Consider the following 14,800-nt stretch of genomic DNA (forward strand, 5'->3'; position numbering starts at 1 on the left):
TGATATATAACTAAGTAAGCATGAGACAAAGTAGAATGTGATGAGAAAGAGAAAAAAACAGAGTGATCTTTCTTCCACAAACTGACTCCAAGTCTTTTGTCATTTTTTCTCCTTCGTTCCCATCATACCCTATCAAGTCTTGGAATGAGAAAAAAAATTAAGAAATGTTTGTAAGGTTCAATAATTTGCTTAGAAGAGCACAGCCATGTTGCCTTCTATTTTCTTTCCTAAGACTATACTGTCTACTTCTAGGTTGGGATGGGGGAGGCTGTAAAAATAATCATTCCAGATAATGGCCTTCTTGTGACAAGTGGATTCAATAGTAACAATAACGCAAATATATATATATATATATATATATATATATATGAATAATATAAAATTGATAGATTCCATTTTACAGATCTAATATATTCTAAAGTACTAGAGAAATGAAAAGTAAGCAAATTTTAAGTAATCTTTGGGCTATTAACATAATTCAAATCAATTTCATTCAGTTCACAATTAGTATAGATAAGATGATGTTTATATAGTCAGGAATTATTTGTGTGTAGCCAAAATTATGTAGATAGGATATATTTAGTGATTTGGCTTATAGATAAAAATGAGAGGTTCTTGAATAAAGAACCTTTCAAACAAACCATCTCACTTACTTACAATAATAAATTGTTTGTAAGCAAAGCAGATACTAATTTTATGGTTAGGTACACTAAAAAGCAGTGGGAGGTAGTGGCTAATTAATGTCTATATAGAATCTATAACACAAGTCTTTTAGGATCACTATTTTTTCCTAGTTATTAAGCTCATTCAATTCAATAGCAAATTCAAGTCAATAAGTATTTATTAGGTGGTTATTTTGCACAAGGTACTGTGCTAGGCTTTGGAGATTACCAAAACAAAAACTACAACAGTCCCTTTCCTTAAAGAACATATTTCATTATACTCAATAATGAGCATTAAAGGCTTCATTCTAGTAGTACACTAAGTTAATGTTCATAACCACAAAGATTGTGAACTTTTAGAAGACTGGATGTAACCTACATCAATTTGAGTAATTAATTAACCCTTCCAGCTTTCATTTTGTACATCCTAAAAATATGAAAAAATGTGAACTTCAAAATACATTAAAATCTAGTTAGACTAGATTTAATTTTCCAGCCACAAATCTTATGTACCCTCTTCCTAGGTCCATATCTTCTACTGTATCATTTATCTCCACTCTTCAATCCACATCTTTAATCTCTTCCTCTCAATTACATTTTCTTCAATCACATAAATGCTCAAGTTTTTCCTTTTCTTCTTAAATCCTCCCACACATTCCTATTGAATCCTTTGCAGCATTTGACACTGCTGTCTGTCTTTTTGTGATACTACTCTCTTTTTCTAAATCCCATCCTTCTTTGGCTTCAATGGCATTGCATTCTCATGTTTCTCCTCTTTCCTCTCTGACCTCTCCTTAACCTGCTCTTTTGGTGATTCCTTCTTTCCCAATCCTTTAAACATGAGTGATCCTTGGTCATATTTTTATACATTCTCTTAATAATCCTTCTCCATGTATTTAGTAATTACCCCATGGTTCTCAGAACTTCATCTCTAGCCCAAATGATTTCTCAGTTTCAGTTTTCCAGTTGTTCATTCTCCCTAAAGCCTGGCCCCCATACTTTAATTTGGTTTTATAGTTATATCAGCATCCTTTTAGCAGCCTCAAATCACTTTTGATTCTTTCTTCTCTCTCAACCTCTACTTCCTCTGTAATAATTCTTTCACCCCTTCTCTCTATTCACATTGAAACCATTACTTATTTATCTCACTTAGATTAATTATCTAATAATCTAGCATCATAATAAGACTTTCTGCCTCTTTGCTATCACATTTTCACACTCTACTGGTAGAGTAATCTTCCTGATAAACTGGTTTGAACATGTGATTTCATTATTCAAAAATCTTCAGTAATTCTAACAAATTCTAACAAATAAAATCACAGAGACATCCATGTTTTATTGACTTTATTTCCCACCTGGCTGATGTCTTGGATTTCATTTCTGAAAGTCAAATGAAATCAAGTACCCTTTGACTTTGGGGTTGCCCTTTGATTGAAGAGAGGAAAGGGGAGTGAACATCTGGGGATTCCTCTCAGAACATCTATTTGAGAAGGTTACCCAGAGAATTTATCCTATCATTTATCACCCTGCTCATCTCTTAGATTTTATGATCTCCAGAAACTCAACATTCTATAAAATAAATTCAATGCTAAATTACACTTCCTCAGATCATTTCACACCCTGGCTACAAGACTTTGAGGTTTCCATTGCCAGATACCTTCTCTCTCCCCTGCTATTTCAGTTTCTTTTTGTCTGTGTGTGTGTGTGTGTGTGTGATCTTCTCCCATAGATTATGAATTCCCTGAGAGTAGGAAATATTTTATATTAATTTTATTTTTTCGTGGACTGAGCACATTGTCTGACATATAGTAGGAGCTTAAAAAGTGTTTACTGACTCCCTCTAACACACAGACTATGACCTGTTTTGCTATACTATACTTATTTGTTACAGGGGAGATTTTGACTAATGAAAGTTGGGGAATATTAAGAGCAATGTACAAAAAACAAGACAATACAATCAACATTCAAAATTATATACAAGTTCAGAAAGGCTGACAAAGACAAGCAGGATCATTTTATAATTTTATATTTATATTTCATAATTACTGTTAAATCTAATCAATATAAATTAGTTCACAATTTTATATACAATTAGCTTTTCTACTCTTCCTGGTATAGCAAAATATTCATATGTTAAGAACATAATAAAAAATTGGTTAAGAGACTTGCCCAAGCTAGTAAAAAGCAAGTGTCTGAAGTTGGATTCAAACTCCTGTCCTCCTGACTCCAAGGCCAGTTCTCTATCCATTGCACCGCCTAGCCTCAAGTGTGGCTCAATCTGCCAGTCAGATCTTATTGATTACTACTTTCCTTCTAGAAAACCACTTTAGCCAAATCAGATAATTCTGCTTCCCTAATTTTCACTCTTCTTTTTCTTATCTATTCCTGTATTCAGGTTCCTTTTCTCCGAGTCCTTGAATCAGTTTTGTCCCATTGTTTATTTCAAGGAAAACTCAGTTGTCCTCCATCAAGGCTTCCCCACTCTCAAGTCTCTCCTCAATTTGAAAATTATCAGTGTCATCTTAAAATTTCTCTTAGTTTTCTTTGCATTTATGACAATCCCTCTCATATCAGTGTGTTCCCTACATTTCAAACCCTCAGAAATCATGGTCTATATCATTAGTACATTTATATTACTACTGTTGAATGATGTTCAGAATCAGGAGACAAAAACATTAACTAATGCTTAAACCATGTATATAAGATACACTTCAACCTAATTTATTACACACAACTTCAATTATAGTAAGTGCTTAAAAAATGATATCTTAAGGGTTTAATACATTCACCTTTCCTTAGGCCTCATCCTTCTTGTTCCCTCTTCAGCTTTTTACATTTTTATCTACCATTCCCTTGTAAAGGTTTCTGTGATATTGCTCTTTCTAGTTTTATACCTTCCTGTCTGAAAATTACCTTTTGGCAGCCTTAGATTGATTATCAACTACATCCTGCTGTCTAAATAGGAGTCTCTTCTATAACTCTTTCCTGCTTTAATCCTCCTCTATACCCTCTCTTTTAATGATCTCACCAGCACTAGTCTATTTTTCTAGTCTTAATTACATAATCTCTCTTCTCCCTACCTTACTTACTCTATATCCTAGTCAAAGAGGCTTACTCTTCTTTATACAAAACACTTCATCTCCTACCATGTCACTTTACCAAGGCAATCCTACATATTTAAATGTTCTACCACTTTAGTACTACTTTTTTTGGATACCTAGGTATCATTTCTTATACAAAGTCTAGCCTGATTCTCTTTTTGGTTAGAGCTCTCCCATATCTTAAATTACTCTTCATTTATTTATATAAGTATTTATTATGCACTCTTTAGAATGTAATACAAAGGAAGTAATTGTTTCCTGATATTAATGAATGTTTAGTGAATTGAAGTGGAAATCATTTTGAATTTCAATATTTATTTCATTTTCAGAAACCTAACGACATGAAAAAAACTTAGCTTCTGTATTTGGATATTATATTTTTTCAAATGTTTAAAGAAAAATACTGATTGACTGGAGAAAGTTAGTTTCTTACCTACATGACTGCATCAGGCCAGCAAGGCTCTGAAAGAAGCCCACATCCTTTTTCTCCTTGAGGTAGTCAAGCATTTTCTACAGTAAATACATAAACCACATACTCACTGAATATAAAATGACATTTTTGATCATTTTGATCAATATAGATGAATATATACTGTATATGAAGAATATTAATTTCTTTGCAATGAAATACTGTCAGATAAGTTAGATAACTTAGTAATAAATTAATATACACAGGAGTATATACACATAAAATAATGAAGTTATTTTTTCTTGTACACAATAAATATCAGTGAAATATAATAATCTTCCCTATCCTCAGAGTAACCTGAAATAAAGTTTTTGAGATTCTAGTCAGTTTGGAGATGACTACAAAAATGATCAGTAAAATAAAAATGGTTTCCAAAAAATGGCACAATAATTTGAAAATTGTAAATACTTCTAATCACTACATATTTAGAAATTCAGTTCCTATATATTACTTATAAAACAGCACATAATCCAACTATGAAAATTACTACAATGAATTCTTAGAATGATGTTCAGAATCAGGGGACAAAATCATTGATTGAATTAAACAACCTATGTGATACATTTCATTCCAATTTACTATCACATTGTACAAGGAAACTAAAAATAAAATATTTCAGTTATTAAAAGTTTAAAAGACTATAGTATATAAAAAAGAGTTTGAACAAAAAATTATGATCAACTCTTTCCTGGGGATAAAAATCCACTGTACCTCTTAATCTCTTGAAAAAAATATAGTCAATTGGAAAGACCATATATGTGGAATCAAAAGACCTGAATTTGAATTCTAGCTCTGCAATGTAGTTCCTGGGTAATCCTAAATGAAAGCAACTTAGTCTCTATTGTCCACAGCATCCTTAGCTATAAAATTAGGGGGACCAGAGTAAATGACCTTTATGTATCCTTCAAGTTCTAAATCTATGATCTCATGACAATATAAAAGAAAATAATAACTCTCCATATCCTAAATACTGTTAGGTCAAACACCTAAACTATCTTAGTGGGCTTAAGTACAATCATCTACAGGAAACTTTCTTGATACCCGGCTAAACCAGTTAATGCCCATTCTTTCTAACTAATTAACTTTCTATTATTCTATATATTCTATATGTACATATGCATCACATAATTATTTTTTTATATTATGTATATCAAATCAAGCAATTATATATAGTACATATATATGCATATTCTTTCTATAGTCTTCTATATACTTATTGTATACTTTATATTCATTTGTATGGAGAAAATAAGTATATATCTCTCCAGAAGAATGTAAGCTTTTTGAGAGTAGGGATAGTAGTACCTCTTTGTATTTGTATTCCCAGCACCTACCTGATAGTAGGTACTTAATCAATGTTTGTTATTTGTTGATTAAGTAGAAATCTACCTCCAGAAATTAATGTTTCATAGAAAGTCCCTTGTGGGTATAAGACCACTAAACAGGACTAGAGGACAAAGAAATCTTCCTTTATGTGAAGGTCGTTGAATGTTAATCTCTTGATTTAAAGAACAGACTAGATTAGATAGGTCTCTCAGGGTGCCTCATTAATTCTATATTTTTGTGATTCTACAGCCATAGTAGGAAGGTCTTCAAAAAACAGAACATAAGGTTGGAAGGTAAATTCACATGACTAAATACATAGTTTAGAAAGAATGAGTCATTTTGATCTTTATTAAAATTGAGGGGAGAAATGAGATTCTAAGCATAAGAACTATAGGATCATGGGAGCACAGATTTATAGATGAAATATTAGTAAAAACAAAGGACTGCCAATACCCTAAGGGGCTATAAGAAAGGAAGAGAAGATTGTCCTGAAAGTTATTCCCTAAAATAACTCCTAAATACCTCAATTCTTAGAGAAAAACATATAAATTGTTTCTTTATTAACTTTTTCAGACTTTCTAAAGCTTTATAATATTACTTTGATCAGTTGGCAAGCATTTATTAGGTGTTTACTATTTGACAAGACACTGAGAATAGCTAAAAGATATCTTCCCTTAAAGAGCTCAGATTCTAAAGGGATCAATCACATGTTAATAACTAGGAATCTTCAAGATATCTACAGAGTAGATGGAAAGTAATTTGAGAGGAGAAAGTCTTGGTAGAGAAGTGGATAAATGATAAGAAAGGCTCCCTGTAGAAAGTAAGATTTGAGCTGTGATTCAAGATTTGAAGGAAGCCAGGAAATCTAATAGGCAGAGGTGAAGAGGGAGAATATTCTAGGGAAAGGGGTCAACCAATTTAATGGCAAAGAAATGGAATGTCTTCTGTTGTAAACAGAAGTCAGTGTGGGGTTATCAGGGCATGCATGCATTCACAGGAGAAAAGTTCTAGAAGACTAGAAAGTAGTAAGGAAACAAGGCTCTGACAGAGATGACTTTTTTTGGTTAAATTTAAAGATGTTGTCATAATCTCTCTATCAGTTTTCTTCCTTCAAAACACATTTAATACAACACAGCATATTTTAATAATATATTTATTGAGATCTTTTATCAGCCATTTTTGACCTCATCCTCATAGCAAAGCTTTTCTGGTGACAAAATTAATTTAAAATCTATATAGAAACCATGTTGGATGATGTACAATATTTTCTTATATAGTTAAGCATCTATCTGCCACAAGGAAGAATGCCAATTTTGCTATCTTTTCTCCAGGACATTTACTGGGTTATTTTTTTTTCATTAATAAGTTCAATATCCTTTTAGTGATACTTTCATTTACATTGTTCTAATTGTGTAGTTTTTTCACTTGTTTTGCTTTGCATCTACTCATGCAAAATTTCTGCATTTTTCATATTTGTGTTTTCTTAATGTAAAAAAATTTCATTAATTCATATATCATATATTTTTTCAGCCATTTTCCAGCTGATAGGCATCTACTTAGTTTGCAGCTCTTTACTATTATAATAAAAGTTTTTAATAGTTTAGTATATAATAGACCTTTGTTTATGTCATATCTATGTCCAGTAGTGGGATTTCTTCATCAAAGGGTATTGGACAGGTTAGTCATTATTTTGTGTAGTCAGCTGGCACTGCAGCAGATAGAGTGCTGGGGCTTGGAACAGGAAGATCTGAGTTAAAATTCAACATCAAACACTTCCAAGTTATGTGACAAGCACCCTGGGCAAGTCAATCTCCATCTGCCATAGTTTCTCAACTATGAAATGAGAGTAATAATGGCACCTCCCTCAAAGGGCATTATGAGGATTAAATAAGGTAATATTTGTAATTTCTTTAGCAAAACATGTGGCACATAATACATGCTTAATAACTATTTTTCCCTTTTTCCCTAACTTTCTCTCTTATGCACAATTCCATTGTGAAATCTAGAACAGATGGAACAGTTCAGATTCTACTAAATAGTTCATTAGTGTCCCTGTTTTCCCATCTCTCTGCCAACACTGATTGTTTTCATTGAATAATAATAATAATGACATAACATTTATATAATGCCACCTAGTTGCCCATTATCTTTGTCAATTTTTACAGAGAAAAGTTAAAATTTCATACTTATGATGTGATTTACTTACTCAATGATTTGGAACATGTTTTTATGTGGTCATTAGAAATTGTTTACTTTCTTCAATTGTGTATGAATTTTTTGTGACTCCTTTGAGTTTTTGTGGCAAAGAGTCTGGAGTGGTTTGTCAGTTCCTTCTCCTGCTCATTTTATAGATGAGGAACTGAGGCAAAGAGGGTGAAGTGACTTGCCCAGGATGAAACATTTTAATAAGTGTCTGAGGCCACATCTGAACTCAAATCTCCTTGATTTCAGATTTAGGGCTCTACTCACTGTGCCACCTAGCTGCTCTCATTTAGATTTTACATGTCTTCTTTTGAAAACTGTTAATATTTTTTTTGACTGGGGTATAGTTTTTGATCTAACATATTTAATCATTTTCCTGTATAAGTTTATTGTATGAGATTTATACTAATGATATTTGATGCAAATATTTTTCCTTTTCTACCATTTTTATAACTTTATCTTCAATGATTTTATTCATGAAAAATAATTTTAAAATTTATGAAGTCAAAAATAACTATTTTATGTTTTATGAATGTCTCTATTCCTTGGCTTGATTAAGAATTTTCTGATTAGTTACAATCATGAAAAATATCTATTCTAATTTTTTAATGAGTGACATTTAATAGTTACGTCACAAATTCATTTTGAGTTTATTGTGATTTACAGAATAAAATTGTGGTTGAACCCTAACCTCTGCCAAGTTGCTTTTCTGCATTCTCAGAAGTCTATTGTAAAAAGAAAATCATTCTTCTTTTGATAATTATTTGTTCCAATCATTTCACCACCATTTCACTGGGATGAGGACTTTTTTATTAGGTTTTTGAAAACTATCATTTTTGAATGCTGCTTTGCTTTGCGGGGGTGGGGGGTGCAAGGCAAATGTGGTTAAGTGGCTTGCCCAAGGCCACATAGCTAGATAATTATTAAATGTCTGAGGCTGGATTTCAACTCAGGTACTCCTGACTCCAGGCCTGGTGCTCCGTCAATTGTGCCGCCTAGCCAACCCAAGGCTGCCCTTTTTTGTTTAATATATGTGTGTATATGTATGTTTACTCATGTCTGGACACTTATCAAATAGATCTGAACATAATCATTCATAATATATCTTGATGTCTGGCCCTTTATTCAACTTTTTCCATCATAATTTTCTTTTATTTTATTTAGAATCTTGATCTTTTGTCCTTCAAGTAAATTCTTTTATTATTTTGTCAAGTTCTAAAAAGTATCATCTTGATAATTTGATTGGAATGAAACTAAATTTGTAAAAATCTAAATATTAACATGACCAATTCTAAACAGTTATTATCTCAGAGTATTTTATTTTTGTCCTCCATATTTAGTAATTGTATTAAATAAATTTTGCATGTATTGCTAGGTTACTTCCTTAATATGTAATATATTTTGTAGTTTTTTGAATGCAAGTTCTCCTTACTCTTTAATTTTTTCTTCCATCTTTTCTTCCTTTCTACCTTTCTTCCTTTCTTTCTTCCTTTCTTTTTTTGGTTAGTATTGTCTAAATTTCTATGTATTTCTATGGATCGTGGCATATTCTGGACAGGTATAAAATAACTTTCTCATATTCCATAAGCAAGTATTGTTCTTAAAGAATTTATTGGGGCAGCTAGCTGACACAGTGGATAGAGCACCAGCCCTGGAGTCAGGAGTAATTGAGTTCAAATCCAGCCTCAGACACTTAATAATTACCTATTTGTATGGGCTTGGGCAAGCCACTTAACCCCATGGCCTAGCAAAAAAAAAAGAATTTATTAAAAAAAAATTTACTAAAGAGTAGGTTTCCTGTTTTCATATTGGCCTTCATTCAAATAATGCAGTCATTGGCATAATTATAAAATGTAAACTATGATAAGAAAAAAACTGAAACAAATTAGTTATAGTAGGTATGAAACGGCAATGACATTTTTACTACTAAACTAAGTTAATTTGCAATCATATTCTAAGGTTGAAATGTATGATAAGAAGTAGGATAAGAAAGGACACTCTCAAATGTGAAACAGAAATATTTGTTTAAAATTTCTCTGACAAGAAATTATCCAGAACTAAGGCAACTTAAAAAATAGATAAGATTAAGAGTCACATTATCAATGGATAAGAGGCCAAATGATATAGGGAAAAACAGTTCTCAAAAAAATGATAAATTATTAATGATGCTTGTTCTTCTTTTTTTGAAGAAGACCATGACATCAGGAAGGTGAAGCCATGACAGTGAGGCAATCAGGGTTAAGTGACTTGCCCAAGAAACAGAGCTAGTAAGTTTCTGAGGCCAAATTTGAACTTAGGTTCTCCTGTGTTCAGGGCTACTGTTCTGCTCACCGTGTCACCTAAGTACCCAATTTATTAACAACAATATGAAAAGATGCTTCAAATCACTAACAAGAGAAATACAAAGTAAAACAATTCTTGAGGTTCTACCTTATACCTGGAGAACTGGCAAAGGTAACAAAAGATGGGAAGAATGAACTGTGACAGGCCTGTGGAAAGACAGTTCCATGAATATATTACTTCTGCAGTCATAAACTGCTTTATCCATTCTGTAAAGTAATTTGGAAATTTATTTTAAAATAATTAAAATACTCCTGCCTTCTGTATGGCCCATATCCTACTGTTAGGCATGTACTTTAAAGTTATTAAAGATGGAAAAAGAAGTTTCACGGAGACCAAAAGAGTCTACACTTTTTATGGGAACAAAGAACTGGAAAAAAGAAGACACCTATTGGGAAATAGCTAAACAAATAATGTTACATGAATGGGATGGAAGATTATCATGCCATAAAAGTGACTACTATTAATAATTTAGAGAATCCTGATAAGTAATAAGATGAATCAGTGCCAAGTGAGCAGAACCAAGAAAATAATCTGTACAATAACTACAACAATGAAAATGGAAAGAACAATAACTAAAACAACAGAGCGAATGCTGTGTAATTGATGGAGAAACATTTATCTCTTCCTCCTTAACAGAGGTGGGAGATTACTGGTGTGGGACATTTCATATACTGTCAATTCAGTTAATGTGAACATTCATGTTGTTTTATGGCTTTATTGCTTTGGCTTTTTTAATATGTTTTAAGGGAAGAGTTACTTCATGGGGAGAGAGATGTAGTTGATAATGAAAATATAAAAACATGACATAAACACAAATAAAATGAAAAGAAATGTAATGTTTAACTTGCTATTAACTAAAAGGGGCTTAGGGCTAGTTATTTTAAAATTTCAATATATAACATAAATATTCAAGTGAGTTTACCCTTATTCAGATGATTTTAACTCTATTATTTATTTTAAAACACCTCATTCACTATTAGAAGGAAAGATGAGTAGTGGTAGAATCTATCAGAGTTCGATATGTCATGTAGTATTAACACACAGCACTTCAAAAATACTTCAACCAAAAGTATTCTAAATACATTATCTCATTAGATTCATATACCTTGTGAAGTGGGTACAAGAATTTTACAAATGAGAAAACTGAGACTTTGAAGAGTTAAATGAGTTGGTCATGGTCACAGTGTTGGAGAAATTTTTGAATCAAGTTTTCCAGACTGAACTATTTTTCAAATTTATGACTATAAATTCTGTTCATTTATGACACAGATTACATGGTTGCAACTGCTTTTGGCAAAATTAGACTGATTTTCAGAAATTACCTGTTGTACTGTAGAATTTCCCCCATTTAAGATGGCAATTCCAAGTTTCAGGGTAGCAGCTACCATTGGTCCAGTTTCACCTTTAAAATATAAAGGCAATTTTTTCTAGATCACTTTAAGTCTTTTCTACTAGTTTATCCTAATTACACACATGACAGACAGCTAAGGTTTATATAATTATTAGTGTTCTTTTATGTTACTTTATTGACAAGTAATGATGATGTTAATATCATAATAATAATCTGTTCAATATCATAACCTTACATATTTGTTTACATGACAGAAGCAGCCTAATTTATTCAATAAAAGAAAAATATTGCGGAAATTTGATATCAGCTTCTCTGCTTGCAAAATAAACTTGACAAATTATGTTGGAAAGATTAAAAAACAGTGGGGTAGATTTAGTGTCTCTCTCTCTCTCTCTCTCTCTCTCTCTCTCTCTCTCTCTCTCTCTCTCCCCCATATGTGTGTGTACATATATATTTAATATCAACACATACCTGAAGATCTGACAACAGAGATCTAATAAAATATCCTATATTTCATTTTCTATGATTGTATTCTAGCTATTTCCTGACATAAAGTAAGCTTTTTGAGGCCAAGTATGATCCTATTTTTCAATTTTTATCTCCAATGTCTGGCATTTTCAAAAAATACTTGTTATTGAAATGATGAATAGATTTCAAAATGTTGAGAGAGATCAGGTTTTTTTCAGTAAGAGCTCTGAAGGAAAACTTTATAAATGAGAGGAAAGAGAAATTAACTGAGGGCTCAATAAGTGATGAAAGTTGAAATCTGCAAAACAGAAACCTAAAATGCCCACTAAAAGGACCATTTTGTGGATATAAATAATTTGCATAAAGAGATCCCAAAGGGAAAAAGAATATAAAAGGACAACCTTTTATAGGTCCTTACCTTTGCTGGCACTGATTGTCTGTAGAACCATTTCAGCAGCCCCTCTGTCATGTAATCGTGCTTGCTGGTAGAGGAGTTTTTGCTTTTCCATTTCTTTTTCCTGAACACAAATCCCAACCATTTATATTGTAGATATCAGTGAACATAAAAGCTGTCTAAAGACCATAATTTTTAAAGTCATCTCTTCATGTATGGGCTCTATGACAACATTATTAACCATTTCAATACAAACAATGTTACTGAACAGATACCAACATATTCAACTCATTTCCCCCCTTTTTTACTTTTCTCAAAATACTTTTAGTGCTGTTTTATTAAGATGGATTTTCTCAATTGTGAATTGTTAGATCAGCCCAAAGCATGTGTCACAGTTTTGTAGTACTGCATTAAACTTGTAGTTTCTGAATTGTATTTTTGTGTATTCATTTTCCACATTTTTAGTAACCTCCCATGACAAGACCAAAACTTGATACTGCTCAGCAAATGACTCGAGTTGCAAGTTGTCATTGAATCACAGAAAAGCTTGATCTGAGACATCTTGGAGTTTGACCAAAATTGAAAGCTGATATGAAAAAGAGATAGATTCAACCAAGTAGTGTACTTATCATACTGATCACCCCCAATCACATTGATCCCCAAAGAATAAAGAATGCAATGTGCCTTTATATTTTGCATTCTTTGGTGATAACAAACGATACTGCATGGCGCTGCTGGAGCAATGATTGAAGTTTGTTCTTTTCCATTTAAACTACCACTGAAAACATAAAGAAGAAAATAAAAATAAAATATAAAGGCACAGCAAATTCAAAACTAGTATAATCATTCACTTGAGCAATCTAGTTCGCTGGAAAACTGAGACGGGACTAAGCAGTATAAGTTGCAAAATGAAAGTTGCATAGAGCCCTTTGACAGCGAGTCCATCAGAATGGTGTGGTAGAAAAGCTTAGTCAATGGGACATGAAACAGTCAATTAGTATCATGTCCAAAAACACAACGGCCAAAACATATATGACCTAAGAGCAGGAACAGCTGCAGCAGAAGTAGCCAGAGTGACAGCTTTGCTGCCATAAACTTTCCATCCAAAGTACGGAAAATAGACACTGGAAGATGGAAGAGGTTTAAAAAATGAAGGCTTGCTAGTTACATAATATGAAAAATAAAGTAAACTAAAAGGAGGGGAAAAATAAATGGGCTCAAACAAATGAAAAAATAAACCTTTAAATCAAAAGCAACCAACACAGACATTTATGCTGTTACCAGAGAGTTCTCGCCGAGGCTGGCAAATTTGTTTCTTAAATCTTTGATAATATCGTGCTGCGAAAACAAAATTGATCAGGTTTTTTTTTTCACACTACATTTAGCGCTCCTGTGGTTAATTTTTTATTTTTTTCCTTAAATTATGTGATAGGCCTAAATGGAAGCATAAAAAAGAAAAGAAAAGGCAGCTTTGCTTTGTATGTAGCCATGCTAACATCTAAAAGGTTTGCCTTCATGTTTAAACCTCTTCCTGTGAAGTCAAAAAACAAAACGAAAACAAAACCACACACACATACACAAAACTATATTGTTGTTACAACACAGTTTCAGGAAAACTGAAAGAAAACCCTTTTGTCTGCTCTTCAGGTGCTGCTTAAAACTGATGAGCAACATTTGATTCTTTTTTTTTAGACCCAACAATCTTTTACTTTCCTTCCACTGTCAGAGTTGCTTACAAGTGTTTGCTTCCAGCTTAAATGACTTGGGTTTTGTTAAAGAATTATTCAGTAAAAGAGTGGTAAAAAACATATATAACACAAACAACATATCATTACCACCAGCAAAAGAATCAAGGGATGAGAAGAAAGGTAAGTAGAAAAAGAGCCAGTTCCTGTGTTGATACAAGAGAACAAATGAAGACAGCCTTCAGGTTGACTTGACAACAACATGGGCATAGGTAAGCAGAAATGCTCAAAGTTAGAGAACTTGGATTAAAATTCTAAATTCCTAGTTTCTTCCACAATAGTTGAATATGACAAAGCACACTGATTGTAGGCAGAATTTTCAAAGAGTCTTATTTATTGCTTTATATATGCAGTACCTAACATTAGAGTCATTTATGTATACTTTTTTTGGAAGATGAAGAGAATTATTGAAGATCAGTCAAATCAATCTTATCTCTATTGTAGACTATGAATTGCTGCATTTTTAGGTTGAGTAGCAAGTTCTAATCAGCAATTCTTCTCTAGTGTTTTGTTTTCTCTAAGAACTGCCTACTCTTTTTTTAATTGAATTTTCTGTTACTGAAAAGTATGTTATAAGTTTACAGTATTAGATGTCACATAAGAAAAGGTTTAGGATAATAAATGGGAACTAAATAGAAAAAAATAAAATTTCTTTTTTTTAGGATATAAGAGTCAGGGCAAAAATACAATTTACTAAAGAAGAATTTCCATTTTTTTCTTTCTAGTTCATGACTTTTCC

General features: G+C 32.2%; 1 protein-coding gene across 13 annotated transcripts in view; it reads right to left on the reverse strand.

Annotated features, from left to right (window-relative positions):
- RYR2 (ryanodine receptor 2) overlaps positions 1-14,800 on the reverse strand; it is a 766,826-nt gene that overhangs the window by 90,624 nt on the left and 661,402 nt on the right. For all 13 annotated transcript variants that reach the window (XM_074222945.1, XM_074222939.1, XM_074222937.1 and 10 more), the window contains 3 exons: positions 12,341-12,440; positions 11,426-11,505; positions 4,197-4,273 (listed from right to left, as the gene is read on the reverse strand). In XM_074222945.1, the coding sequence (XP_074079046.1) occupies positions 4,197-4,273; positions 11,426-11,505; positions 12,341-12,440 (257 nt within the window). The remainder of the gene's footprint in view (positions 1-4,196; positions 4,274-11,425; positions 11,506-12,340; positions 12,441-14,800) is intronic.

This window comes from Macrotis lagotis, chromosome 2 (assembly GCF_037893015.1).
Source record: "Macrotis lagotis isolate mMagLag1 chromosome 2, bilby.v1.9.chrom.fasta, whole genome shotgun sequence".
In the NCBI taxonomy this organism is placed as follows: domain Eukaryota; kingdom Metazoa; phylum Chordata; class Mammalia; order Peramelemorphia; family Peramelidae; genus Macrotis; species Macrotis lagotis.